This window comes from Tiliqua scincoides, chromosome 13 (assembly GCF_035046505.1).
Source record: "Tiliqua scincoides isolate rTilSci1 chromosome 13, rTilSci1.hap2, whole genome shotgun sequence".
Taxonomy (NCBI): Eukaryota; Metazoa; Chordata; class Lepidosauria; order Squamata; family Scincidae; genus Tiliqua; species Tiliqua scincoides.
Genome location: NC_089833.1, coordinates 760,499 through 788,061, shown reverse-complemented (window position 1 = coordinate 788,061; position 27,563 = coordinate 760,499). Strand labels below are relative to the sequence as shown.

Genomic DNA, 27,563 nt, shown 5'->3' with positions numbered 1-27,563 from the left:
CTATATCTAAAGTTTTGATTTTTTGCCCCAATGTGCATGACTTTACACTTACTGACATTGAAGCGCATCTGCCATTTTGCTGCCCATTCTGCCAGTCTGGAGAGATCCTTCTGGAGCTCCTCACAATCACTTCTGGTCTTTACCACTCGGAAAAGTTTGGTGTTGTCTGCAAACTTAGCCACTTCACTGCTCAACCCTGTCTCCAGGTCATTTATGAAGAGGTTGAAAAGCACCGGTCCCAGGACAGATCCTTGGGGCACACCGCTTTTCACCTCTCTCCATTGTGAAAATTGCCCATTGACACCCACTCTCTGCTTCCTGGCCTCCAACCAGTTCTCAATCCACGAGAGGACCTGTCCTCTAATTCCCTGATTGTGGAGTTTTTTCAGTAGCCTTTGGTGAGGGACCGTGTCAAACGCCTTCTGAAAGTCCACAGATATAATGTTCACGGGTTCTCCCGCATCCACATGCCTGTTGACCTTTTCAAAGAATTCTATAAGGTTCATGAGGCAAGACTTACCCTTACAGAAGCCATGCTGACTCTCCCTCAGCAAGTCCTGTTCGTCTATGTGTTTTGAGATCCTATCTTTGATGAGGCATTCCACCATCTTACCCGGTATGGATGTTAGGCTGACCGGCCTATAATTTCCCGGGTCCCCCCTCTTTCCCTTTTTAAAAATAGTCATGACATTTGCTATCCTCCAAGCTTCTGGCACCATGGCCGTTTTGAGGGACAAGTTGCATACCTTAGTCAAGAGATCTGCAACTTCATTCTTCAATTCCTTAATAACTCTTGGGTGGATGCCATCAGGGCCCGGTGACTTATTGATCTTTAATTTATCAATGAGGTCTGAAACATCTTCTCTTTTAACCTCTATCTGACTTAACTCCTCGGTTAGGAGGGGCCGTTCGGGCAGCAGTATCTGCCCGAGGTCTTCTGCCGTGAAGACAGATGCAAAGAACTCATTTAATTTCTCTGCCATCTCCAAGACTCCTTTTATCTCCCCTTTCCCTCCCTCACCATCCAGAGGGCCAACCGCTTCTCTGGCGGGTTTCCTGCTTCTAACATATTTGAAGAAGCTTTTATTATTCCCCTTAATGTTGCTGGCCATGCGTTCCTCATAGTCTCGCTTGGCCTCCCATATCACCTTCTTACATTTCTTTTGCCACAGTTTATGTTCCTTTTTATTCTCCTCATTAGGGCAAGACTTCCATTTACAGAAGGAAGCTTCCTTGCCCTTCACAGCCCTTCACAGGAGATTGGGGGCTCACCTCCCCCCCACCCCCTGGAATCATTTTCCCAGTTAAAAACTTCTGCCACCCGCTAGAGAAGGTATTTGCTCTTGCAGGTAAATAAGACGTACAGACAGACAGACATATGTTTTATCTACTGAGCAAACAGCAGCGTGGAGGAGAGCAATTTTCATGGAGGAAGTGATACAAGGGGGAAGGTGCCGCCGGCCATCTGGGTCTGGATTCTTCCACCGACTGGTGCTTGTAAAGCATTTAAAGAAACAGAGGGTTATACATCACTGTTGATACACCTGGTTTGGCCTTCAGATTGCCCTCCCTTTTGCTCCCTTTTGCTGGGCTCAGTCCCCCTCTGCTAGAAAAGGTGCAGAAGAGAGTGACCAAAAATGGGTCCTGGGCACCTCCCTTTTGAGGAAAGGCTGCAGTGTTTGTGGCTCTTTCGTCTGGAAAAGAGGCACCCGAGGGGGAAACATGGTTGTTGGCAACCTTCAGTCTGCAAAGACTCTGGTATCGCGCTCCGAAAGGTGGTTCTGGAACAGCGTCTAGTGTGGCTGAAAAGGCCGATTCGGGAGTGACAGTCCCTTCCACACAGGGAGCAAGTGCAGTCTGTCTCCCTGGCTATGGGCCTTCCTTCTTTGCCTCTTTGCCTCAGACTGTTGGCCAAGTGTCTCTTCAAACTGGGAAAGGCCATGTTGCACAGCCTGCCTCCAAGCGGGCTGCTCAGAGGCCAGGGTTTCCCACCTGTGGAGGTCCACTCCTGAGGCCTTCAGATCCCTCTTGCAGATGTCCTTGTATCGCAGCTGTGGTCTACCTGTAGGGTGCTTTCCTTGCACGAGTTCTCCATAGAGGAGATCCTTTGGGATCCGGCCATCATCCATTCTCACAACATGACCGAGCCAACGCAGGTATCTCTGTTTCAGCAGTGCATACAAGCTAGGGATTCCAGCATGTTCCAGGACTGTGTTGTTTGAGATGTACAAGATTATGCAGGGGATGGATAGAGGAATGTTTTTTCCCCTCTCGCACAACACCAGAACCAGGGGACAGCCACTAAAATTGAATGTCGGGAGAGTTAGAACAGGCGACAGAAAATATTTCTTTACTCAGCAGGTAGTTTGTGGAACCCCTTGCCACATGATGTGGTGACGGCATCTGGCCTAGATGCCTTTGAAAGGGGATTGAGTTTGAGGGAGGAGTCCATCACAGGTTGCAAGCCATGGTGCGTATGTGCACCCTCCTGGTTTTAGAAACGGGTTACCTTAGAATGCCAGAGAGGCAATAGGATGGAGGTCTTGTAGCTCCCTGAGGCATCTGGTGGGCCACTGTGAGATGCAGGAAGCTGGACTAGGTGGACCTTTGGCCAATCCAGCAGGGCTCTTTTTACGTTCTTATGAAAACATAGCAGCAAGGAAGGAGTGAGCAGCCTGCTCTTTCCTTGCTTCCTAATTCCTCATGGAAGGCGCCCCCTTCCTTCTGTCCAGGAGAATATTCCCCAGTCCTTCTTCTGCAGAACAGCAAAAGTCGTGTTTGGGAAAGGATGATTTATTGTGCTTTCTCCAGAGATAGTACTTAGAAAAATGACACTGGCACAGCCTCGCAGGTTGTTCCGGGTCGCTGTTGCCTGCTCAAAGGGCCTGTCTTGAGGTTGTCTCCTGCCTGAGCAGAAACATGAGCTGCTCTTTTGATGTTCCAAACACCCTTTTCGTTCACTTTTCTGCCCTTTTCATTTCTTCACTCACCCCCCCCCCTTTCAGCGAGCCAAGATCGGCCCCGGATCCAAAGCGGTGGAGGAAAAGTTCCCCAATGCCATCTCCAAATTCGACAACAACGGGACCCGCGACCGGATGAAGTTGTCCGACTTCAACTTCCTGATGGTGCTGGGCAAAGGCAGCTTTGGAAAGGTATCCGGGGCGGGTTTCCTTTTTGCTCTGGAAGTGTTTGCTGGCTGAATTAAGTGCGTTTCTACCAGGCTTTTCTTCCCAAGTTGGACCCCAAAGCAGCTTACAACTAAAATGCATGCTGTGGCGGACGTGTCCACAACAGAGTCCAGGTTTCAGCTTCTTCTTCCCTACAGAGTGAGGAAGCCAAAGGTGCTGAAGGTTGGGGACTGGATCTGTGAGAGGAGGCCGTTTTGTATCCAGAAGTTTGTCATCGTCATGTAATCTCTGGGCCGGCCCATCCATGAGGCCAACTGAGGCACTCGCCCCAGGCAGCAGCCTCCACCTTCCCCTGTGTTCCTGCTCCTCCCATTTTCTGATTGGAAAAAGAAGAGTGGAGGAGAGGAGAGAGGTGGGCTAAGATTGAGCAGGCTGGAGGTCTCCTTGGGGTAAGGGGACATGTTCCCTTACCCTGTGTCAAGCCCCAGTTTTCCCCAATGGGGCTACTCACATCTCTGCCAGCGAAATCCCTGGCGCAAGTCCAGGAAGCCCCATGTAAGGCTTTCAGGCTCGGGAGGGGGAATAGGATGTGGCAGGGGCCAGCACTGCCAATCCTGCCCCCCTCCCAGGCCTCACCCATCCCCATTCTGCCATCCCCTGTTCTGCTGACGCCCACCCTTGCGCGACTCAGCAGGAGCTTACCTGCTCTGCTGGGCAGTGTGCCTGGATTCAGCACTGACGGGACAGCACAGCACAGGCCTTCCCGCCAGCACAGCCTACTCACAGAGTGCTGCAAATGCGCCAAGCCTCCTGCCTCATTTGCTATGCACCAGACAGGGCACCAGACAGAGGCGAGCCTGAGCAGGTGGTTCCAGAGCACAGCAAATTGGGTGAGAGCCGAGCTCCTTGCAGCCGCTTCTGGGAGCTTGAAACTCGGCAGTTTGGTGACGATGGCGCCCCTTTGCCTGAAAAGGTTGCCGACCCCTGGTCTAGGCAGCGGTCGGGTGCAGACCTCCTGACCTTCAGCAAGGGGGTGGTGTTGTGTGTCCTCAGTCCCCTGGGTCTGCTCACCTGGCCATCCAGGAGAACCAACTCCAGCTGTCCAGCCCCTGTTCCTTCTTGCTCAGGCCGTGCCACCTGCCCAGCGGCACGCCAGGCCTCTTCAACAGCACCAAAGCACTTTGCTTCCCAGGCACGTCTCTCTTGCGCTGCAGCCGTGTGGAACAGCCTGGCTTGTGTCCTGCATGACAGTGCACTTTCCCTCGCTGCTCAAAGACTGCAGGAGGAAACATTTGCGCCTGGAGGAGTCCTCAAGTGCCTCGTTTTGCACACCATGAGGTTGCTGCCTCTCGTTTCAAGCAGCTGGTTGGCAAGAGATGTGCCCCTGCCCTGATGGGGAACGGTGCGCAGACTGGCCCTGGGCACCGTCTGTCCATCTGCTGTGAGATGCTCACCCTGAAGGGGCCAGATTCAATCACCTAAGCCATGCGGTGCAGGTGGGTGGGGGAGAGAGAGAGCCAGCAAATTTGCAGCGACTGGAGCTTTATCTCCAGGGACTGGTTTTATCTCGACATGCAATTGATTTTAGCTTTGCGCTCCAGGGAGCTTCCTAATACATTCAGTGCTTTCCTTGGAAGTGGTTTGTGAAGTCAAGCCAAGGACCAAACGGGAAAAGGTCTGCCAGCTTTTTTCCCAAGTGCTGCCAGTCAGAGGTGGCACTAGGGTTTGTGTCACCCAGTGCAAGAACTCATTGCGTCACCCCCATGACAGAACTTCTCCCACACCAGACAGGGTGACCAGACACAGTGGAGGAGAGTGCCTGCTACCTTTAACCGTCATCTAGAAGAGGGAATGTTGGCAGGTGCAGTTCAACCTCCTAGTGACACCACTGCACCAGGGATGCCTCAAGATGTCCAGGGCAGTCTCTTCTTCCTGGCTGTCCTGGGTGCTCCCATCTTGGATCATGCTCCGTAGGTGCTCTGAAAGCCTTCTAAGCCCTCCGGAGCACCCTTAAACAGTACTTCTGTTTTTTGTTGGAAAACCGGACAAAAGGTTGCCTAGAAGGAACCCCCCCCTTCCCTCGCATGATCCAAGATGCCGGCACCCAGGACGCTGGGAAGAAGAGGCCATTGTGAAAAAAGGGCGCCATGAACAAGCTAAGTTTGGGAACCACTGGACCAAGGGGTTGTGCTGAAGTCTTCATGGAAAATAAGATATCTGTAAGTTATTTTTTCCCCTGTAGTGGGTAATTCTGCCTTAGGGGTCAATTCTGGTCAGGAGAATGATGAAGGGAAGTCTCCCCCCAGCACTCTGCTCTCCCACCCTGAGCTATAACTGCTCTTAACATAAAGAAGAAGCATATTGAGAGATCATAACAGCAGCAACTGTTACCCTGCACATGCCCAATCTTGTCTGGTCTCGGAAGCTAAGCAGGGTCAGGCCTGGTTAGTACTTGGATGGGAGACCGCCTGGGAATACCGGGTGCTGTAGGCTTATACCATAGTCTTTCGAGACTGAAGGTTGCCAACCAACCATTGAGAGATCTTATTCACTGGAGTCCTTCATATCCTATCCAGTTTGACTCTAGCTACCTCTGTTGGGCAGGAAAGACATAGCAGTTTGGGGGCCTGGACAATGCACCCCTGCTTTCTTAGGGTGTTGCCTCAGCTTTGGTTTGAAGCTCTGTCTCATTCAAAGGTCTTTTCCTAGGATTTGCTAAGGACAGGGTGGAAACACGTGTTGACAGGTTGCCTGGGCACATGGAAATCCACTGATGAGCTTGTATGGCAGTGTTTGTGTGAAGTGGGTCACACCTAGAACTGATGTGGCAGTTCTAAGATAGGAAAAAGGGTGCAAAGGACGTGTGTTCTAGGTCAGGGGTGAAACTCATTTCATGCAGTGGGCTGAAGAGCATTCATGATGCTTGCTGAGGGCCGGAAGTGAATGTCATTAAGTAGGAAGTGATGTCATTAAACAGGTCGTAACCAAAAATAGGCACTTGCGCTCACTTAGAAACTCATTATCTGCAAATGACGGAAGAGAAAATACACAAATTTTGATCATGTTCCAAGTTAAGGGAAAGCCCAATTTCCATGTGTCTGCCTTTTCAGCAGTAACACCCCAGCACTGCTCAGCCGCTGAGAGCCCGAGGGCCAGATAGAAAGCTTCCATGGGCCGCATCTGGTCCCTCGGCCTTATGTTTGACACCTCTGTTTTAGGTGACTTACAGTGCCATCTTAGACAGGTCTACTCAGAAGTAAGTCCCATTGAGCCCCATCCTATGTGCACTTACCAAGAAGTGTGTATAGGATTGCAACCGGGTGGGCCACAAGCTGAACATGAGCCAGCTGTGTGATGCTGCTGCGGAAAAAGCTAATGCAATACTGGGCTGCAAAAATAGAGGCAAGAAGTCCAGATCATGAATTATTTGTCCATCTCTTCTTTCTGTAGTTCCCAAGGGCAGGACCAGTTCCAATGGGATGAAACTACCGGGAATTAGATTTAGGCTAGGCAGGGAGGAAGAATTTCATAACTGCAAGAGCTGACTGGCAATGAATCAACCTGCCTTGAACAGTTGTGGGTTCTCCCTTGTTGGAGATTTTCCAGCAGAAGCCACCTGTCAGGGATGCTGTAGCAACTGCCTGCACTGATCTGGGGTTTGGCCCAGATGTCCATGTCCTTTTTAAAATACGATGCCTCTTCTTAAAATGACATGACTTCCCTTCAGGGACTGGAGCATGTTTGGTTTGCATTGAGGGGCATGCTTCGCTTCCCCTCCCCCACATTTGCTCCTTGAATTACAAATAGACCAGCACTGAGCCAAGCACAATTTCTGCTTTGGAAAACATCCACCTGGCCTGTTTATCTGGCTAAAAGTGGTTTAACCTGGATTCAGCACTCTTTAATTTTTTTTTTTAAGCACCTGAAGCACTGCTCTGGGACAGAGGAATTAATGTCCATTGGGCCACTCTGCCCAGGCTGCTTCTGCTGGATTCAGCACAAACTTGTCACTCGAACTTGATTCTCTGTCCCAAATGGGGGCAAGTGATGATCTGCAGCACTCCTCAGAGCTAAATTCTTTAGTGTGCTGCAAGGAAGACATTTCTGGTCTCCTGGGGTTCCAAAGGACAGAGGAGGCTACCTAAGTGGCTATCTCTGCCTATTTAGTTCTGCTGCTGCTTCCTTCCAGTGAACCAGTGAACCTCTCTCGGTACTATATAAAGCAAGAGGCAGTTTGATACTCTGCCGGGGTCATTGGTCCAGGTGTGCCCCCTTCTCACTGGGAGGCAGTGGCCTAGCTAGGACATCTGGGACCCATACATTTTTAACACCCTCCATACCCCGCATGCACCCCTCCGAGCTTCAGAAGGCCACCAAAAGGCACCCCCTTGACACTCCCCTGGGGCAGTCACTCCCCATGACAGTCATGACACTCCCCATGACTCCCCATGACACTCCCCATGACAGTCATGGCACCTGGGGCAGTGGACCCCCTGTTCCCCTTAGTTATGCCACTGTCAGGAGGCATGCTCAGAATGAGGATTTGTGCCAAGATGGTGGACCTCTATTAAGTCCACAGGCAAACCTTTTCAGATGTCAAGAATGCAGGGCACCTTTCAGGTCAGAGGTTGAGCCCCCCCTCCCTTTTGTGTGCAGAAGGTCCCAGACTCGGCCCCTAACAGTATCTCTGAGTATGGCTGGAAAAGACTGGTGTGGTTTGGACGTGTCATCTTGATTGCCACCCACCACTAAGACTCTAGACAGCAGTTCTCAAAACTCCTTTCCTTCTTGTTGTCTGCCGTGGATGCCCAGCCCACCACAACTAGGAATCTGCAGGACAATCTGGCGTGCGACCCAGAAGTCATTTCCAGGTTGTGCCAGTGTGCAACCCAGGTCATCCGCTGCATCGTGCCATGTTTCTCAAAACTGTGCGCTGCACCCCACCACTGAGTCATGACACCGTTTTTGGACTGGGAAGCTGCAAGGCGGTCCGGGTCGCAACACAGCCAGGGAAATGGGTCCCATGCCAGTGTGACCTGGAAGCAACTTCTGGGTCGCATGTCTTATTGCTCAGTAGCTTCCTGGTTGCAGCGGGGCCCACGGCCCACAAAAAATCAGGCCGTAACCCACCAGTGGGTCACACCCCACAGTTTGGGAAATGCTGCTGTAGGACAACAAAAAAATCCCTGCAGCAGCCGTCCTGGGGTGCGGGGAGCCCTGTGCAAGCTCCCAAGCCTGCAGAAAGTGAAAGTGGAGCGATCGCATTCCACCTCCATAAAACCGGAAGTGGAGCGCGATCGCTTCACTTTCACTTCTGCTGAGCCCCCCAGGACTGCTGCTGCATGGACTAGTGAGTGCATCCCAGTCCCTGAGCCCCATTAGCAACACGATCCTGGGGATCGCGTCGCTACCTCCTCCCCGCCTCCTCGCTGTTCCCGCCCCTTAAGAGGGTCGAGGCCAGGCTGGGGGGTCGCGATGCCCCAGTTTGAAAACCACTGCCATATGCCACTGGTGGGGGATAGGATGAGGGCAAAGGAAGATTCATTTGGTACAGCAGGTAACAACTTCATGTGGAGGCCACAAATGTTCAGTTCTTTTTCTTTTGTGCGCACGTCAGTTAACAGTGGCAGAGAAGGGAGAATCCCTTAAGCGAAACTGTTTGATATCCTGTGACAGGTTAAGAAGTCAAGATGGTCTTGGGGAGAGGACAAAACTGCTTGGCCAGTCTTATATTTCTTTGCCGCTGCTGCCTGTTCACACAATGGTGGGTGTTCCGGCCTTGTGGTGAAAAATCATTCCCAGGGGGGTTCTGGGGGGACAATATGGCAACTGCAGCCAAGAGGCCCATTCCCGGTTGCACCCAATTGCTGGCCTTCCAGTCTTGGCCCAGGCAAGTGGGGCAGTGATACTGGGGCTTTGTAGTCCTCAGACACTTGAGGGTGGCAGTTGGCCAGCTAGGGCCCAAGACTGAGAAGCCGCAGTAGCTCTGCCAGGCCCCAGAAAAACAAGTGGGCTGTCTGATTGGGTGAAGCCAGCCTGGAGCCCTGGAGGATGTCCTCCCCCTGGGCTCCTTTTGGTCTGCAGCCCTGCATGGCTCAGGGGGAAGCCTGGGTTCATCGTGGGGCTCCTCCGAAGGCAGCATCTCTGTGCGTTTGGGGAGAATCTGTTTTCAGGGAATGTGTCGATTTTTAACACCCTGAGCGGGCAGGTGGGCGGCAGGGCACCGTGTTTGTTTCAGAAGCAATCCCGCTGTAAATTGAAGCCATATATCTTCATAATTGGCAGGGAGTCGCGGCTGCTTTTTCAAGGCGCCTCTTTCGGCTTGATTTGATTAACGACAGGGAATTATACTGACAGGAAGCTTTGCTACATGCGTTTATTATAATAAATCTGCAGGTTACCACAACAGCTTCAAAATTTGAGGGGAAGTGGATGATTCTGCCCAGGAGAAACGCCTGCTTCTCTTGAGGCACGGCTGAATTACCAGGCTGTGGTTGCCAGCTGGGCAGGGCAACTCTCTCCACTCTTGTCCAGCTGATGCAGCCAGCCAGATTCTCTGTGATGCCCACAAATGAGGCATGAAGATTTTCTCCTTCCCCTTCATTTGTCTGGTCTTCAGGGGTCCACTGGCCCTCTCTGTGGCCCAGCTCAGACTTGCCTTCACTGGTCCCTTACTAGGACTCCCCTCTTCAACAGCCTGCTGGCCCACTAAGTTTCGCCAAAAGGATCCTTCACCCTTTCTTCTCCTTCCCTCCCAGCACCCGAGTAGGGCTCCTGTCCTTGTTCTTGGCCACTGTGCTTGCCTCATAGAGTCATAGAGTTGGAAGTGCCCACAAGATCATCTAGTCCAACCCCCTGCCTGTAGCAGGAAACCCTCATAAGAACATAAGAACATAAGAACAGCCCCACTGGATCAGGCCATAGGCCCATCTAGTCCAGCTTCCTGTATCTCACAGCGGCCCACCAAATGCCCCAGGGAGCACACCAGATAACAAGAGACCTCATCCTGGTGCTCTCCCCTACATCTGGCATTCTGACTTAACCCATTCCTAAAATCAGGAGGTTGCGCATACACATCATGGCTTGTACCCCATAATGGATTTTTCCTCCAGAAACTCGTCCAATCCCCTTTTAAAGGCGTCTAGGCTAGACGCCAGCACCACATCCTGTGGCAAGGAGTTCCACAGACCGACCACGCGCTGAGTAAAGAAATATTTTCTTTTGTCTGTCCTAACCCGCCCAACACTCAATTTTAGTGGATGTCCCCTGGTTCTGGTATTATGTGAGAGTGTAAAGAGCATCTCCCTATCCACTCTGTCCATCCCCTGCATAATTTTGTATGTCTCAATCATGTTCCCCCTCAAGCGTCTCTTTTCTAGGCTGAAGAGGCCCAAACGCCGTAGCCTTTCCTCATAAGGAAGGTGCCCCAGCCCCGTAATCATCTTAGTCGCTCTCTTTTGCACCTTTTCCATTTCCACTATGTCTTTTTTGAGATGCGGCGACCAGAACTGGACACAATACTCCAGGTGTGGCCTTACCATAGATTTGTACAACAGCATTATAATACTAACCGTTTTGTTCTCAATACCCTTCCTAATGATCCCAAGCATAGAATTGGCCTTCTTCACTGCTGCCGCACATTGGGTCGACACTTTCATCGACCTGTCCACCACCACCCCAAGATCTCTCTCCTGATCTGTCACAGACAGCTCAGAACCCATCAGCCTATATGTGAAGTTTTGATTTTTTGCCCCAATGTGCATGACTTTACACTTACTGACATTGAAGCACATCTGCCATTTTGCTGCCCATTCTGCCAGTCTGGAGAGATCCTTCTGGAGCTCCTCACAATCACTTCTGGTCTTTACCACTCGGAAAAGTTTGGTGTCATCTGCAAACTTAGCCACTTCACTGCTCAACCCTGTCTCCAGGTCATTTATGAAGAGGTTGAAAAGCACCGGTCCCAGGACAGATCCTTGGGGCACACCGCTTTTCACCTCTCTCCATTGTGAAAATTGCCCATTGACACCCACTCCCTGCTTCCTGGCCTCCAACCAGTTCTCAATCCAGGAGAGGACCTGTCCTCTAATTCCCTGACTGTGGAGTTTTTTCAGTAACCTTTGGTGAGGGACCGTGTCAAACGCCTTCTGAAAGTCCAGATATATAATGTCCACGGGTTCTCCCACATCCACATGCCTGTTGACCTTTTCAAAGAATTCTATAAGGTTTGTGAGGCAAGACTTACCCTTACAGAAGCCATGCTGACTCTCCCTCAGCAAGGCCTGTTCGTCTATGTGTTTTGAGATCCTATCTTTGATGAGGCATTCCACCATCTTACCCGGTATAGATGTTAGGCTGACCGGCCTATAGTTTCCCGGGTCCTCCCTCTTTCCCTTTTTAAAAATAGGCGTGACATTTGCTATCCTCCAATCTTCTGGCACTGTGGCCGTTTTGAGGGACAAGTTGCATACCTTAGTCAAGAGATCTGCAACTTCATTCTTCAATTCCTTAATAACCCTTGGGTGTATGCCATCAGGGCCTGGTGACTTATTGATCTTTAATTTATCAATGAGGTCTGAAACATCTTCTCTTTTAACCTCTATCTGACTTAACTCCTCGGTTAGAAGGGGCCGTTCGGGCAGCGGTATCTGCCCGAGGTCTTCTGCCGTGAAGACAGATGCAAAGAACTCATTTAATTTCTCTGCCATCTCTAAGTCTCCTTTTATCTCCCCTTTCCCTCCCTCACCATCCAGAGGGCCAACTGCTTCTCTGGCGGGTTTCCTGCTTCTAACATATTTGAAGAAGCTTTTATTATTCCCCTTAATGTTGCTGGCCATGCGTTCCTCATAGTCTCGCTTGGCCTCCCCTATCACCTTCTTACATTTCTTTTGCCACAGTTTATGTTCCTTTTTATTCTCTTCATTAGGGCAAGACTTCCATTTACGGAAGGAAGCTTCCTTGCCCTTCACAGCCTCTCTAACTTGGCTGGTTAGCCATGCAGGCACTCTCCTGGATTTAGTGGAACCCTTCTTTCTTTGCGGTATACACCTCTGCTGGGCCTCTATTACTGTTGTTTTAAGCAGCCTCCATGCACTCTGGAGAGACTGGACTCTTTTTACCCTCCCTTTCAGCCTCCTTCTAACCAGCCTCCTCATTTGAGGGAAGTCCGCCCGTCGGAAGTCAAGGGTTTTTGTTAGAGATTTGCCTGGTATTCCTCCCCCAACGTGCACGTCAAAACGGATCGCAGCATGATCACTGTTCCCCAATGGCTCAGTAACGTTTACATCTCTAACCAGGTCCTGCGTACCGCACAAAATTAAATCCAGAGTCACCTGTCCTCTGGTGGGCTCCGTGACTAGCTGATCTAAGCCACAGTCATTTAGCACGTCAAGAAATCCGGTTTCCTTATCGTGACCAGAACACAAATTGACCCAGTCAATATGAGGATAATTGAAGTCCCCCATGATTACAACCCTGTCCTTCCTTGTCACCTCCCTGATCTGTTTCCTCATTTCAAGGTCCCCATCAGATTTCTGGTCTGGAGGGCGATAGCACACCCCCAGTATTACATCGCTGCTCAAGCCTGGTAATTTAACCCACAGAGATTCTACGGTGGAGTCGGACCCACCTTCAATCTCTACTTTGCTGGATTCTATCCCTTCCTTAACATAAAGGGCCACCCCACCTCCAACACGCCCCTGCCTGTCCCTCCTGTAGAGTTTATAGCCCGGGATTGCGGTATCCCACTGATTCTCCGCATTCCACCAGGTTTCCGTTATGCCCACTATGTCAATATTTTCCCTTGTCACCAGACATTCTAGTTCTCCCACCTTTGCTCGTAGACTTCGGGCATTCGCATAAAAGGAATTATACACGGAATGCCCCAGGATGGGCTGCTTATTCGCTCCTTTGTCCCCGCATCCTCTCATTGTGCCAAACTGTCTATCACATCCCATCTCCCTACCTTTCCCAATTTCTTCTCCTACCCTGCCTTTGTCTTGTTGTTCTCTAACCTCCCCATCCTCATCCCATAGGGATGAGGAGTCCCGAACCGGATGCCCCTCGGCTCCTGTCGGCCTTCCCCCAGGGATCAGTTTAAAAGCTGCTCTGCCACCTTTTTAATGTTATGTGCCAGCAGTCTGGTTCCATTCTGGTTCAAATGGAGCCCGTCCCTCTTGTACAGGCCCCGCTTGTCCCAAAACGTTCCCCAGTGCCTAATGAATCTAAACCCCTCCTCCCTACACCACCGTCTCATCCACGCATTGAGACCCCTGATCTCCGCCTGCCTAGCTGGCCCTGCGCGTGGAACAGGTAGCACTTCAGAGAACGCTACCTTTGAGGTCCTGGCTTTCAGCTTCCTGCCTAAAAGCCTAAATTTGGCCTCCAGGACCTCCCAGCTACACTTGCCCACGTCGTTGGTGCCGACATGCACCACAGCCGCTACCTCTCCCCCAGCACTGTCTACCAGCCTGTCTAGACGAGAAGTGATGTCCGCAACCTTCGCACCAGGCAGGCAAGTCACCATGCGGTCCTCACATCCGTCGCAAACCCCCCTCTCTATGTTTCTAATAATCGAATCCCCCACTACAAGAAGCCCCCGACTCCCCTCCCGCCGAGGAGTATCCCGAGTGCGCTCGGATACGGGCCCATCCCCTGGAGAAGGGATCCCCCCTAGGGGATTGTTTCCCTCCTCTCCAGGATGACGTCCTCCAGTCCCGAGACTTCCCACCCGGGCAGCCGAGGAGCTGCACGCCTGAGGTTGGGACGAAGCCTGATCGTCCCCGGAAGTCTCCCCACGGTCCTCCTCTGGCTGCCTGCGCTTCTCCAGGTCGGCCACCAAGGCTTCAAGGGAGCGGACGCGTTCCCTGAGAGCCTGGAGCTCCTTGCACCGAGGACACACCCATGACTTATGCCCCAGAGGCATATAATCATACATGTGGCACTCGATGCAGAACACTGGATAGCCCCCACCCTGCTGCTGGCTGTCTGACTGCATAGCTTTTTTGTTGTTGTTGTTGTTGTTTTATTTAGGGGTCCTTTTAAAAACCGTACACTGGATAGCAGCCCTTTTCTCTAGGGAAGAGGAAGGGCAGTGTATAGGGCCCTGGCCTCCTCGCCCTGCTGCTGAACTCGCCCAGATGCTAAACTCTTGTGCCTTACCTGGCACTTGGTTCCCAGAGGCCACACGCGTCTGCAGAGAGCCTCATGCGATGGCCTGCCTAGCTTTATACTCCTGGCTGGCTCCTCCCCCCTCCTTCCTTCCTGATTGAAAGGGGGCTGGCCTTCCCAGGTGAGTTTACAAAAGCTCAGGAAGGCAAATGGCTGCTGATGGGCGTGACCTACTCTGCAGGCTCCTGAATGGACTGCTTGGATTAGCCTAATGGGGCTCTTACTGGGTTGGGAATTGGCCCTTCCTAGGTCCTTTCCCTCCTAGTTCTGTTCTCTTAGGCTGGACTGTTTTTGTAACCTCAAGCTAGTTTTTCTTTGGGTTTGTTTAATTATTTATTGCTCTCTAGATCCTGTGTCCCAATTTACTGACCTGTTTAGGTTATGTTCCAACTTAGATTAGGTTTAACCTGGGTTAAGTATAGGTTTAATTTAAACAAGTAGAAAACCTGCTTTTCACTTTATCCTCCTCCCTTCCTTCGATTAAGTGCTACCTTAGGTGCAGCTAACTTTCAATTTTGATTTAAATGCCTGACCCTTGGGCACTTACTCACGAGTAGGACGCTGCTCTTACTCACGAGTAGGACTCTGCTCCTGCTCAGAGTAGCCCTATGTACCTCCCTTAGGTGCTAACTTTCAATTTTGATTTAAGGTTGCTTTAAAGGTAAGGTTAAGGTTAGAAGACAGGGAGTTAGAAAGACAAAGCGTTAGAATGAGTACAGTGTCATGAGTACAGTGAGACCTCCTACAGTGTCTCCAGCAGGTGAACATAAGAACAGCCCCACTGGATCAGGCCATAGGCCCATCAGCTTCCTGTATCTCACAGCAGCCTACCAGATGCCCCAGGGAGCACACCAGATCACAAGAGACCTCATCCTGGTGCCCTCCCTTGCATCTGGCCTTCTGACATAGCCCATTTCTAAAATCAGGAGGTTGTGCATACACATCATGGCTTCTACCCCGTAATGGATTTTTCCTCCAGAAACTTGTCCAATCCCCTTTTAAAGGTGTCCAGGCTAGACGTCGTCACCACATCCTGTGGCAAGGAGTTCCACAGACCAACCACACGCTGAATAAAGAAATATTTTCTTTTATCTGCTCTAACTTTCCCAACACTCAATTTTAGTGGATGTCTCCTGGTTCTGGTGTTACGTGAGAGTGTAAAGAGCATCTCCCTATCCGCTCTGTCCATCCCCTGCATAATTTTGTATGTCTCAATCATGTCCCCCCTCAGGCGTCTCTTTTCTAGGCTGAAGAGGCCCAAATGCCGTAGCCTTTCCTCGTAAGGAAGGTGCCCCAGCCCCGTAATCATCTTAGTCGCTCTCTTTTGCACCTTTTCCATTTCCATTTCAGGTGCCTGTTAAACCTCTGATTAAAGTTCTCCGATAGATAGAAAGAAAGAAACATTTATTGACATACAAGCAGTTATATTAAAGAGAGACAGTGAATTAAAATTATCATAATAATGCAGACACTGTGCCCCTCTAGCATTGCAATCCTATACAGAACACTGAATCAGCGTAGCAGCATGGAGCAGCACTAGTACACTAGTGTGACGGGTGGATGTGACCATTCTGGAAGCATTTTGGTCATTACAAGGCCGCTACAACTATGTGAACATATACCTCCAATTAGCCACCGTTTACAACAGGGTTATAACAGAGAGACAGCACAGTGAAAGGGATTTGTTAAACGCAAGTGGAATCTGTGATGAAGATCTCCAGTGAGGGGGGGATCCACCACCTCCTTCGGCTGGCAATCTGTCCCGCTGCTGGACCGCCCTGCCTATCAAGAATTTCTCCCTGAGGTCCAACCATAATCTCCTCTTTTGCAGTTTGTCTCCATGGCTCTTTCTGTCCACTTGGCCCTTTTCACTGGGAGGTTTCGTATTTTGTTGATGTCCTGCTTTTCAGTACAGACTGGCTCCCAAAGGGACTTGCCATTTCAGTCACCCCAAAGGAACTGCATCAGAGGGAGAGATGCTGATGGGACCCTGCTCTGGTCCGCAGCTGTCACGGACTTGGGTCGGGTTAGATCTCCTCTGTCAAGAGCAGGGAGACAGGCGGGGCTGTAGGCGGACCTGTGCTGGGGTGCCAGTGTCCAGTGGTCTGGGAGTCGCCGTTCTTTTTTCATCCACGTTTTGCGAAGACAAATCCACTGTCACAATCCAGGGTTTGCCACGTTGCCCTTGGAACACGCGTGTGTTTTTTTCTCAGACCAGGTTCAGGATGATTTTTATTTTATTTTGGCTACAAAATGCAGTTGCGGTGGCAGACCTTCCGGAAAAGCATGATGGAGGCTTCTTATGGTGTACTGACTATGGTCTTTGCGTCTTGTGATGTCACTTCCGGTTCCCAACTCTACCAGCAGAGGAAGAGGGACAGGCAATTCATTACTACAGGCAGTTGCCCTCGAAACTGAGTGCCGCTGTGCACATCGGTTGAAAATTGCCAGGACAAGCCAAGCCGTGGCTAATGAGCTCTGCTCATTCTCTGTGTCTCTTTTGATCACCTCCCTCCTGCCCCAGGTGATGCTCTCCGAAAGGAAAGGCACCGACGAACTCTATGCTGTGAAGATCCTGAAGAAGGATGTGGTCATCCAGGACGATGACGTGGAGTGCACCATGGTGGAGAAGCGGGTGCTCGCTCTGGCGGGGAAGCCCCCCTTCCTGACACAGCTCCACTCTTGCTTCCAGACCATGGTAAGCTCCCCCACCCTGAGGCCTGTCTGAGCCCAGGAGCCCCACTGCGAGTGTGTCATCCATGCAATGCATTCATGACACACTTAGAGAAGGCTCCTGTCTGTCTCAGGGAAAGGAGAAACTGGCAGGAAGAGAGGATGGAGGAGAGGTTCAGCAAGCAAGACAATGAGTGCTCTGGAAATACAGGGAGGTGGGGCAGCCCAGGGGCAGACTGGAGGAAGGATGGGGGAAGTGGTGGCTGTGGGCTTACTTGGAAACAGGGAAGAGGAGGAGGAGCACATCCCCTCCATTGGTCAACAGATGGAAATAAGGACTTGGTACTTGCATCCTTCCTCTCCTGCCTTGGGATGCAGCCTGAGTCACTCATAAGAACATCAGAAGAGCCCTGCTGGATCAGGCCAAAGGTCCATCCAGTCCAGCTTCCTGCATCTCACAGTGGCCCACCAGTTGGCTCAGGGAGCACACAAGACAATAAGATACCTGCATCCTGTTGCTACTTCCTTGCAGCTGAGATCAGCTACCTCTAAAACCTGGAGGCTGCATTTATCCCCCAGGCCTTGTCACCTATGATGTATCTTCCCTCCGTAAATCTGTCCCATTTCCTTTGAAAGGTATCTAGGCCAGGTGCCATCACCACATCCCGTGGCAAGGAGTTCTGCATATTAATTATGCACTGGGTAATTGAATATCTCCCCCCCCCCATTAGTTGTGCATTGCTGAAGGCTCAACTCGGACTACTGTATCCATTCACCCTGCCATCACTTGCGAAGCCAAGATGGTTAGATGTTTTGCGAAACCAAGAGGGTTATTGGCTGTTCGGTCATGCTAGAAAAGCCCCATTGTTGGAAACAATCTGTTTTCAACTGCTCAAAGTGGACTTCATGAGTATGTGAAGTGGAAAGGAGGAAATAGCAGTGGCATAGATAAGGGGGGGGCAAGGTGCCACACCTGGAGGGGTTGCTTTTAGGAGGCTTCTGAGACCCAGGGAGGCTAAGTGTGGCCTTCTCGGGACCCCCAGGTGGAGACCAGAAGTGCCTTTCAGAGCCCTTCTGAGGCTTGGGGGGGTATGGGGTGTTTTATGGGCCCTGGGTCCCTGATACCCTGGCTGTGCCACAGGGAAATGGCTTGCTGCTTGGAAACCTGCGCCCTGAAGCCATAATAGTGCAACAGCCCTTGTGAAATGCCTGATGTGTGATAAGTGCTATTGGGAGGAGGCTATGCAAACCCACAGGGCAGAAGCCCCAGCATTTGTGAGCCGTGGAAATTGGGCCAGGCTCTCTTAGGCCAGCCACAACGGGAGCCCAAAGGCTGGCACTGAGCAACCAGCCCAGCAGTTGGATTCAGCTGGGAGGCATTTGCTGCACTGAAAGAGTGCAGGGTGGGGTTTCCCCCCCCCTTTTTTCTGAGGTGGGCTAATGAAGCTCCGGCACAAGCAGGAAGCAATTTTGCCCGTCCTCGTTCCAGCGTCTGAAGTGTGTCGGCAGAGGATTAGCTCCCCGAGACCTGCCTGTAGCTTAGTGGTAATCATATTGGCAGCATAATCAAAATGTGTAGCAGAGGGTATTATCAGGCCTGGAGTGCAGAGGGATCTGATTGGGTGAGCGCAGTCCCTGGCCGAGGCAGCTCTTCCCATGCCCAGCCCAGATGGAAATCTCAGCCCTTCATCTCCAAAGTGGAGCGAATTAAGGTTTCGCCAGGTGTTTGGGGGCCTCGGGATTGGCCTTCGGAGGAGCTCCTGTGCGACCCCTGAGCCCAGATAAAGGGGAAGGGATTAAGGGGGCACGCTACTCAGAGGCGGAGATTGGAGCTTTGACAGTTTTGTGGGTCTGAGCGAAGGAGGAAAGCAAACCCTGTTCAAGCGCCCCCTCTGCCCACGTGGAAAGAAGCCTCATGGGGCACTGCTGCCCCCTGGTTCCAAAGCATGACAGGGGCAGCTGTGTCGGGACCAGCCCATTCCTGAGGCCTGCCAGGGCAGTCACTTTGGCAGCAGATTGTTTGAGGGGAGCACACACCTCCTTATGTCCACTTGCCTCTGACCAGGGATGTGCTCCATTCAGTGAGCCCAAGTTGCGAGTCAATGACCCCCTGACTCAACCCACGAATCATAGCCTTTGCAACTTGACCTGAGCCACTTATAGAGTCATTTTGACTCAAGTTGCGAGTCATTACAAGAAAAGAGTCAAGGTGTGAGTGACTCCGTAGGAAAAAAAAACCTGAAGACTCCCTCCTCCTCGTCACCCCCCAGCCCTCACATCCTGGAACCAACCTACCCTCCTCCCGCCACGTCTGCTGCTGCCATCAATCTGAGTGCCTTTGGCACGACGCAGAAGTGCGAAAAAAGGAAGCAAGAACACACAAAAATTGAGTTGTTACTCAAGTCAATTTGAGTCATGACTCATTTCCGAGTCTCAGGTCCTGAGTTGGTCTGAGTCAGCGACATCCATGATTTGAGTTGACACGAGTTGTGAAAAAACAGTGTTTTCACGACTCAAATCAAGTGCCCATCCCTGCTTCCGCTGCCCCTCTTTTTCTCTCCCCCCAGTGCCTGGAGCCTCCCACTCTCCAGTCCTTTCCTGCTGCACAGCAGCTGGCTTCTTCATGCGAGCTCGCTGCATCCCAGTGCATGCGGTTTCACTGGGCTGCCATTGAGGAGCGCAAACACAGTCACTGAGTTTTGCAGCGAATAAAAAGGCAGAATAGCCGTCCCCAAAGCAACTGTGTTTAGGAAATGGCCAAGTCCCATCAGAGGTCAGAGGGCTTGCTCCATTGCTGGGGTGGGAGGGGAGGGTTGGTGGTGTGTTGCAAGTGAAAATGAGCCAGAGGGAGGGGCGTTCCAAGGCAGGCAAAAGTTGGGCTTCAGAGCCCTAGTGCAGAGTGCGAGTTGCCCAGGGGGCAAGAGCCAAGAGGGCAACAGAGCATCTGGAATATTTCAGCAGCAGATATGCAGGCAGAAGAACATACAAAGCGACCAGCTGGATCAGGCGAAAGACCCATCTAGTCCAGTTTCCTGGATTGCACAGGGCCCCCCCCCAATGTCTCAAGGAGCCCAGAAGACAACAAGAGACCTGCTTCCTGTTTCCCCTTCCTTGCACTTGGCATTCAGAGACAGCCAACTTCTAGAACCAGGAGGTTGCATGTGCCCATCACAGCTTGTAACTTGTGATGGAATTTTCCTCCATAAATCTGTGTAATCCCTTTTAAAGGCATCTAGGCCAGGTGCCATCACCAAATCATGTGGCTAGGAGTTCTACAGATTAATCACACACTGGGTAAAGCAGGGGTGTCCAGACATTTTGGCAGGAGGGCCACATCATCTGACACTGTGGCCAGGAAAATAAAGAATTAATTTACATTTACAATTTGAATAAATTTACATAAATGAATATATTAGAGATGAAACTTGTATGAATGAATGAAGGTCTTGCAGTAGCTCAAGGCCTTTAAAAGCCCTTACACAAAGCAAGGCCAGCCTTTCCTTCACTGCCAGTGCTGCATCACAGACATGAAACAGCCAGTAGTGGAGCAAGCCCTCATGCCACAGCTCAGGTGAGAGATCAAACAGTCATCTTCACACTGTGAGCAGTTGCATCAGGCCAGCATAGGCTCCAGAAAGTCTCCAGAGGGCCAGAGACTCATTGGAGACGGGGGCTTCCTGTGGGCTGGATTGGGAGCCTCTGAGGGCCACAAGTGGCCCCCGGGCCGAGGTTTGGGCACCCCTGGGGTAAACAAATGTTTGCTAACTCTTCCAATGCTCAATTTTAGACAAAGGCAGGTAGATTTGCTGGAGGAACCAAGGAGAGCACTTGAGTCCCTTCAGGGAGAAATGTAATAAATGAAATAAATAAAAGGAGAGGCCAGGCTCTGGCTGGTCAGGCCACCCCCCCCCCCTCACCTGGTGCACTGTTGGGGCATTTGGGGGCACTTTGGGGAACCCATTGCAGGGCCTTGTCCAGGACCTCCAACAGCCTGACCTAACCAGTGCTGGAGAAACAGATTTCACCAGCCCGTCCATTGGTTTTTCTGCTGTTATAGTCTTGGTTTCTCTTGGTTTTTTTAGGACCGCTTGTACTTTGTGATGGAGTATGTGAACGGCGGAGATCTCATGTACCAGATTCAGCAGGTCGGGCGGTTTAAGGAGCCGCATGCCGTGTAAGTTGGAAGGGTCTCTCTCTGTCCCCGTTCTGAATATCTGCCCAGGTTGGTAGCCAAGGGCCTGCCTGGGCCAGGGTGGGTTTCCCTGCCCTTTCTCCTCTTGGCAGTGGGTGCCCAGCTTGTTCCGCTCCCTGTAATCAGATTGTGCCGCTTTTCATTTCCAGGTATCTCTTTTCATTATCAGTCTCCTTGTTTCTCTCAATCTTTAATTGCAGGTTCTACGCTGCTGAGATCGCCATCGGCCTGTTCTTCCTGCACAGCAAAGGAATCATTTACCGGTAGGTGGGCCCTTTTTGTCTCTCTCCAACCATTAGCAAATCCACGCCCCCGTTGGGGGTTCAAGGCTCTCATTGCTAACTTGGGGGGGGGGGCTGGAGCAGCCCCTCCCAGCATCACAGGCCTCTCTGCGGGTGGCACGTTCCAGTGAATGTATTTGCAGCAAACACAGCTGAAGACTTCCAAGCGCCTGTGGCTCAGGAGCAAGCGGTTTTTCTTTGATGTTCCAGTCTTGCTAGGCAAGCAGGCGGATGACGTGTCTTGAGAGGCTTCCGTTCCCTTGCGGCCTTAAATCTCTCTTGCCTTGACATGCCGCAGCTGGCAGGCTGTTTAGATGCAGGGGGAGGGCCTGTCTTGCTGCCAGCCACGGCGGACACGTCACAGAGACTTAAAGGAAGCCTTTGGAAAGGGAGTTAGCCGGAGTCACGCTGGAGAGACCTGCCATTTTGCTATTCAGCGACTAAACCTCCCATGACGTGACTTGGGATCATCTCGCTGACTGGCGGGCCTGGAGTGGTAATTGATGCTGATGTCAGCGCATGCCCCAGTTTTTCTCCACACCAGAGCAGCCCCAGGGCCTGGCGCAAAGGCAGAGCAGCCTCTGAAGACGTCAAGTGACATTAGCACCCCTCTCAGAAAGACTCGGTTGGCAGCAGCCCCAAAACACTCCAGTGGGAGGCAGGGAGAGGTGGGCATGACGTGATGCACAGAGGAAAATAGGGGTGCTCTGGTCACGCCCTTCTCGACAGGGACTGACCCATCCCTGAGGCCAACTGAATCTGCTGCCTCAGGCAGTAATTGGTGGGGGGTGGGCACCCATCTCTGTCCGCCTACTTGCTTCCATTGTCCCACTTCCTGGGCTGAGAAAGGAAAGGGGGCAGAAAGAAAGAGGAAATGGGGAGGGGAGTGCTGGCTGGAACATTGGGTGGTGGGAGGAACACACCACCCCGCATCTGAGCTTTCTTTGGCAGGGTCTGCACTGTCACCAGACAGTCAGTCCTGCAAAGATGAGGACAGAACTTGATCCCAGCATGGAGTTCAACAGCATCCCAAAATGACCCGAGATTAGCCTCTGCTCCCCCATTGCCAAAGAAGCAATGCATTCTTTGCTTGCTGTCAAATCCCCCCCCCCCTGTGAAATTAAGGGCGCAATCCTAACTGTGCACTGGGCCAATGCTAGGAACATGCGGCGGCCCGGGAGGGTTGCAAATGTGCCGTAAAGCACATTTGCGCTTGCTTAGGAGTCAGGCTTAGGCTTGCTTGCGCTGCTGAGTCTGCATCCAGCCTCCACTGCACTGACAGAAGGTAAGTTTGCGCAGGCTGAGCTTGGCCAGTGTGTGGACAGGGAGAAGGCGGGGAGGAGGTGTTTTGGAGCAGGTGAGGGAGGGCCCATGGGTGGGCAGGTAGGGACCAGGAGTTGGGGCCAGGACCTGCAGTTTTGACCCCGTTCCCGATCCTGACCCTGTTCCCAGGCAGCACAGAGCGGCTCCAGGCTGCTTAGCTCTGCCAGGATCTGCGCCACCTCTTTAGGTGGTGCAGATCCGAGTAGACCCATCAGGGCTGCAGTGGCTCTCCACAAGGGAAGGGGAAGCGTTTCCTCTTGCCCCGGGCTGAAACTCGCACTGGATACAGGGCAGGCCTGTCGGCCTCCCTGTCCCAACACAAGTTAGGATAGTACTGTAAGTTTAATTAACGGCCTTTCTAAGGTTCAGAAAGCAGCATAAACTTCTAATATATATTTTTAAATGGTCCGTATGCTTTTTAGGAATGAGCCATGGAAACCACTCCCCCCTGTGTTCACTGCCCCATCCACATCATTTTAGCAACTGAAATGGAGGCACAACATGGGGGTGGCAGTGCTTCTCTGGGTACCTGGTAGCTGCCCCTTTGTTCCCAGAAATCCTCTGGGGATAGTGCTATTTGCTGTCATCCCCAAAGGAAAGGAAATGCTCACTACCTGGCAGAATAGTCTCACTGGGGCAAAACTGGGGGCAGCAACGATGAAAGAAGAGTTGGTGGCCTGTCTGGGAGAACCTTCACAGCCAAAGCTTAGCAATAGAAATAGAACCAGATCCAAGAGATACAAACCGAAAGAGAGGAGATTCTGGCTGGACATCAGGAAGAAGTTCTGGATGCTCGGGGCTGTTCAGCCGTGGCGCAGATTGCCAAGGGAGATGGTGGAGTCTTCCTCACTGGAGATCTTTAAGCAGAGACTCAACAGGGACCGACTGGAGATGCTCTAAAACAGGAGTGTCAAGCATAAGGCCCAGCGGCCGGGTGCAGCCTGTGGAAGCTTTTTATCTGGCCCTGAGACAATAAAGCTTTTTATCTGGCCTGTGGAAGCTTTTTATCTGGCCCTGGCCCTTTATCAGCTGCTGAATGGTGCTGAGGTGTTACTGCTGAAAGGCTGGCTTGTATGACAGGCTCTGCTATACCTTGAAATATCATCAAGATATGTGTATCTTCTCTTCTGTCATTAGCAGGCAGTGTGTTCCTAAGTGGGGAAAAAGTACTTATTTCTGGTTATGACCCATTTAATGACATCATTTCTTGCCTAATGACATCACTTCCAACCCTCAGCAGACATCATAAATGCTGTTTGGCCCACTGTATGAAATGGGTTTGACACCACTGTGTCACTAGGATTTCCTGCGACAGGCAGGGGGTTGGACTAGATGACCTTGTAGGTCCCTTCCAAATCTAATTCTAAACAGCATGGAGCATGACCAAAGATGACAGCTGCAAATGCACTTAAACTACCAAACAGAACCAGAACTTCCCCTGAAGCCGTTTGTTCTGCTTCTAATTGAACGCTGCTCAGTATAGGAATGGCGGCTCTCAAGAAAATTGACGCCCCCCCCATGCCCCACCCCTGTGCATTTTCATGACTGTTGCTCTGTTTTGACTGCTGCAGGGACTTGAAACTTGACAACGTCATGCTGGACTCGGAGGGGCACATCAAGATTGCCGATTTTGGCATGTGCAAAGAGAACATCTGGGACGGGATCACCACCAAGACCTTTTGCGGCACTCCGGACTACATTGCGCCAGAGGTGAGAAACACACCGGAGCCTCCTTGCGCCATTGCTTTTGCTTCCCAGCTGACAGTGTGAGTGACTGGATGCTGCCTGGTGCGCCAGATCTGTGCTCCACTGCACAAGGCAAAATGCAGGTCCCGTTGGGGGGTTCCAGGTGCTCTGCACCTGTTCATGAGGTTGCTCTAGGACATTGCGTGGTGGCAGTTCAGCCGTGTGGGTGGCCCTTCTCCCTCCACCCCATCATGCAGCTGGAGGTCCACATCTTGGGGGACTGGAAGGACAAGATGGGGGGTGCAGCGGAAGGGGAAGTGCTACTAATTAGGGCTTATTGCAAGGTTTTGTTCTGTTTTTGCTGGGGGGGGGGAGCTGAGGAAGGGTGGCATATTTAAGGTCTGCTGACTTGGTTTCAGACTTCCCTGCCTGGGCCTAGCAGCAGTGGCATAGCTAAGCCATCTGACATCTGGAGACAAAACCGGAAGAGCCTTTCTGAGGCCTCCAGGAGACCTTATGAGGCCCAGGGAGACCACATGTAGCCTTTCTGAGCCTCAGAAGGCCGCTTTGGTCTGCCATTGGGGGTGCAGGTTGACATCCCCTCAAGGCATGGTACCCAGGGCAATGTACCCCCTTAGCTATGCCCCTGCCTGGCAGAGCCTCTCCCAAGGATCAGTCTCTGGCCTTGGGAGTGTTGATGTCTTGGTGGGGAGTGGTACAGGATTTGGAAGTTGGGGGACCCTGGGGCCTACCGAGGCTGCTCCCAGTTCTCCCCTTCTCGCTCTCTCAGGACACTCTCCCTCCCACTGTCCTTCACCTGCCCCTGATCTCTTCCTTGCCACTGTCCTCCTCTGCTTGCTGCCTCCCTTGCCTCTCCTCCTGGCAGCATCAGCCTCTGCTTCCGCCTCCCTCTCCTCCTTCTCCCTTTTGAAGTCCCTGCCTTGCTGCTACAGCCCCAGTCAATGGTATTCTGGCCAGCTGAGCTGCCAGCCTATTCACACCACCCCCCTTTGCCAGGTGGGATACCCCACCCCACTGCGACCACCCTTGGCATCTATGAGGGCTGCAAACCACAGCTGCCCACATCAGGGACAAGGAATGTCTGTGGCAGGGAAGAGGCAAAGGAATTGGAATAAACTGACAGCTTAGCAGGGAAAACCCGCTGGCGTTATTGTGGAAAGGGAGGCCATTTTCAGCCAGCTGAGCCATGTTCAGGGAGAGAAGCAAAACTGGTGCATCCAGGAGAGGTATGGAGAAAATTGGCAGCCACTTGTGAAAGATGAGAGGGAAGGATGGCCAAATCTCCATGGAGATGGGACAAGCTTTTTGCTAATTAGATATTTTTTTCATTGTTACTGAAATGTGAACCCACAGCATGGTTAACACGCCGTTGTTCCATGTGCATGAATTCTGTGTGCACTGCCTGTTTGGAAACCTCAACTTTAGCTGCACATGTCTCTTAGATTTACACAGGTAAATGCAGAGGTGGAGCTAGGATGGGTTCAAGGCACTAAGTTCTTCAGGGAGCCTCACCGCGGTGTGCAAGCCGCCCCTCCCCCTCCTCTTCAGAGCATTCCGGGCTGAGGAGGAAAATGGAGGCCTGCACCTTCTGGGAACATTCAACCCTTTTGATGTACACCTCTGGTCTAGAGGGTCTGGTCTAGAGGCTACCCTCTAGACCAGAGCCTCTAGACCAGAGCCTCCGTTTGCCTGAAGATAACATCCACAAGGTCGCCAGTTCGAGGCCACCGGCACCGTGCGACCTTGGAGCAGCTGACAAGCTGAAGCCGAGCTATTCCATCTGCTCTGAGCGTGGGAGGATGGAGGCCAGAATGTGAAACCAGATCAGAAACATCTGAATGTTGTGGTTCTTGAAAGATAGAACCTTCTTTCAATTGTAAAAATCCCTACGGGGATTTAAATAAGCCTGCCTATGTAAACCGCCTTGAATAAAGTCTTGAATAAAGACCAAGAAAGGCGGTATATAAATACCTGTTGTTATTATTATTATTATTATTATTATTATTATTATTATTATTATTATTATTATTATTATTGTTGTTATTACACCTCCGCTTTGCTTCCCCACCTGGAATGGCTCTGAAGGAGATGGAGAGGGGCCCCTTGCACACCTGCAGAACTTAGTGCTTTGCACCCACTCTAGCTACACCACTCGGTAAATGAATTCTTCAGTGCACTTTTAATAAATGTGCTTGCCTATAAATGATTCGCCTATCATATATTTTACAGTATATTCTCGATATTTGGGATCAGAAAAGACCCCAGAAGTTCTGAAGAAAAACAATGCTCAGTCCATTTCTCTTAGCTTGTTTGGGGTGCTGAATCCAAAAATGGCATCGGTTTTGCCCGATTTGCACTAGTTTTGACACTAGCCAAAGCATCGGCTTCCTCACTAGGAAGATGCTTGAATCAGCATATAAGGTGGCTATGCCGCACCGCCCCCAAAACTAGTGTCAGTCGAGCAAAACCGATGCCATTTTTGGATTCAGCACCCCAAAATATTCTAAATTTGTTCAAACACCCTTGGCAACTAAAGCAGTTTTTGTTTGTTTGTTTGTTTTGTTTTGGAAGGTTTGTGTTATTCTTTATTTACCAAATACCAAATTCTTTATTTACCAAAATTTGATAGTTCAATAAGGCTGCAATCCAGTTCTGGTCGCCACATCTCAAAAAAGACATAGTGGAAATGGAAAAGGTGCAAAAGAGAGCGACTAAGATGATTACTGGACTGGGGCACCTTCCTTATGAGGAAAGACTACGGCGTTTGGGCCTCTTCAGCCTAGAAAAGAGACGCCTGAGGGGGGACATGATTGAGACATACAAAATTATGCAGGGGATGGACAGAGTGGATAGGGAGATGCACTCTCACATAACACCAGAACCAGGGGACATCCACTAAAATTGAGTGTTGGGCGGGTTAGGACAGACAAAAGAAAATATTTCTTTACTCAGCGTGTGGTCGATCTGTGGAACTCCTTGCCACAGGATGTGGTGACGGCGACTGGCCTGGACGCCTTTAAAAGGGGATTGGACAAGTTTCCGGAGGAAAAATCCATTACGGGGTACAAGCCATGATGTGTATGAGCAACC

The 27,563-nt window shown here is 51.3% G+C and overlaps 1 protein-coding gene across 1 annotated transcript in view; it reads left to right on the top strand.

The window, feature by feature from the left end:
* The first annotated feature begins 3,028 nt into the window (after window positions 1–3,028).
* PRKCB (protein kinase C beta) overlaps window positions 3,029–27,563 on the top strand; it is a 54,156-nt gene continuing 29,621 nt past the window's right edge. The window contains exons 1-5 of the mRNA XM_066640403.1: window positions 3,029–3,152; window positions 16,822–16,995; window positions 21,053–21,144; window positions 21,363–21,425; window positions 24,338–24,476. Coding sequence (XP_066496500.1) covers window positions 3,096–3,152; window positions 16,822–16,995; window positions 21,053–21,144; window positions 21,363–21,425; window positions 24,338–24,476 — 525 coding nt within the window. The 5' untranslated portion in view covers window positions 3,029–3,095. The remainder of the gene's footprint in view (window positions 3,153–16,821; window positions 16,996–21,052; window positions 21,145–21,362; window positions 21,426–24,337; window positions 24,477–27,563) is intronic.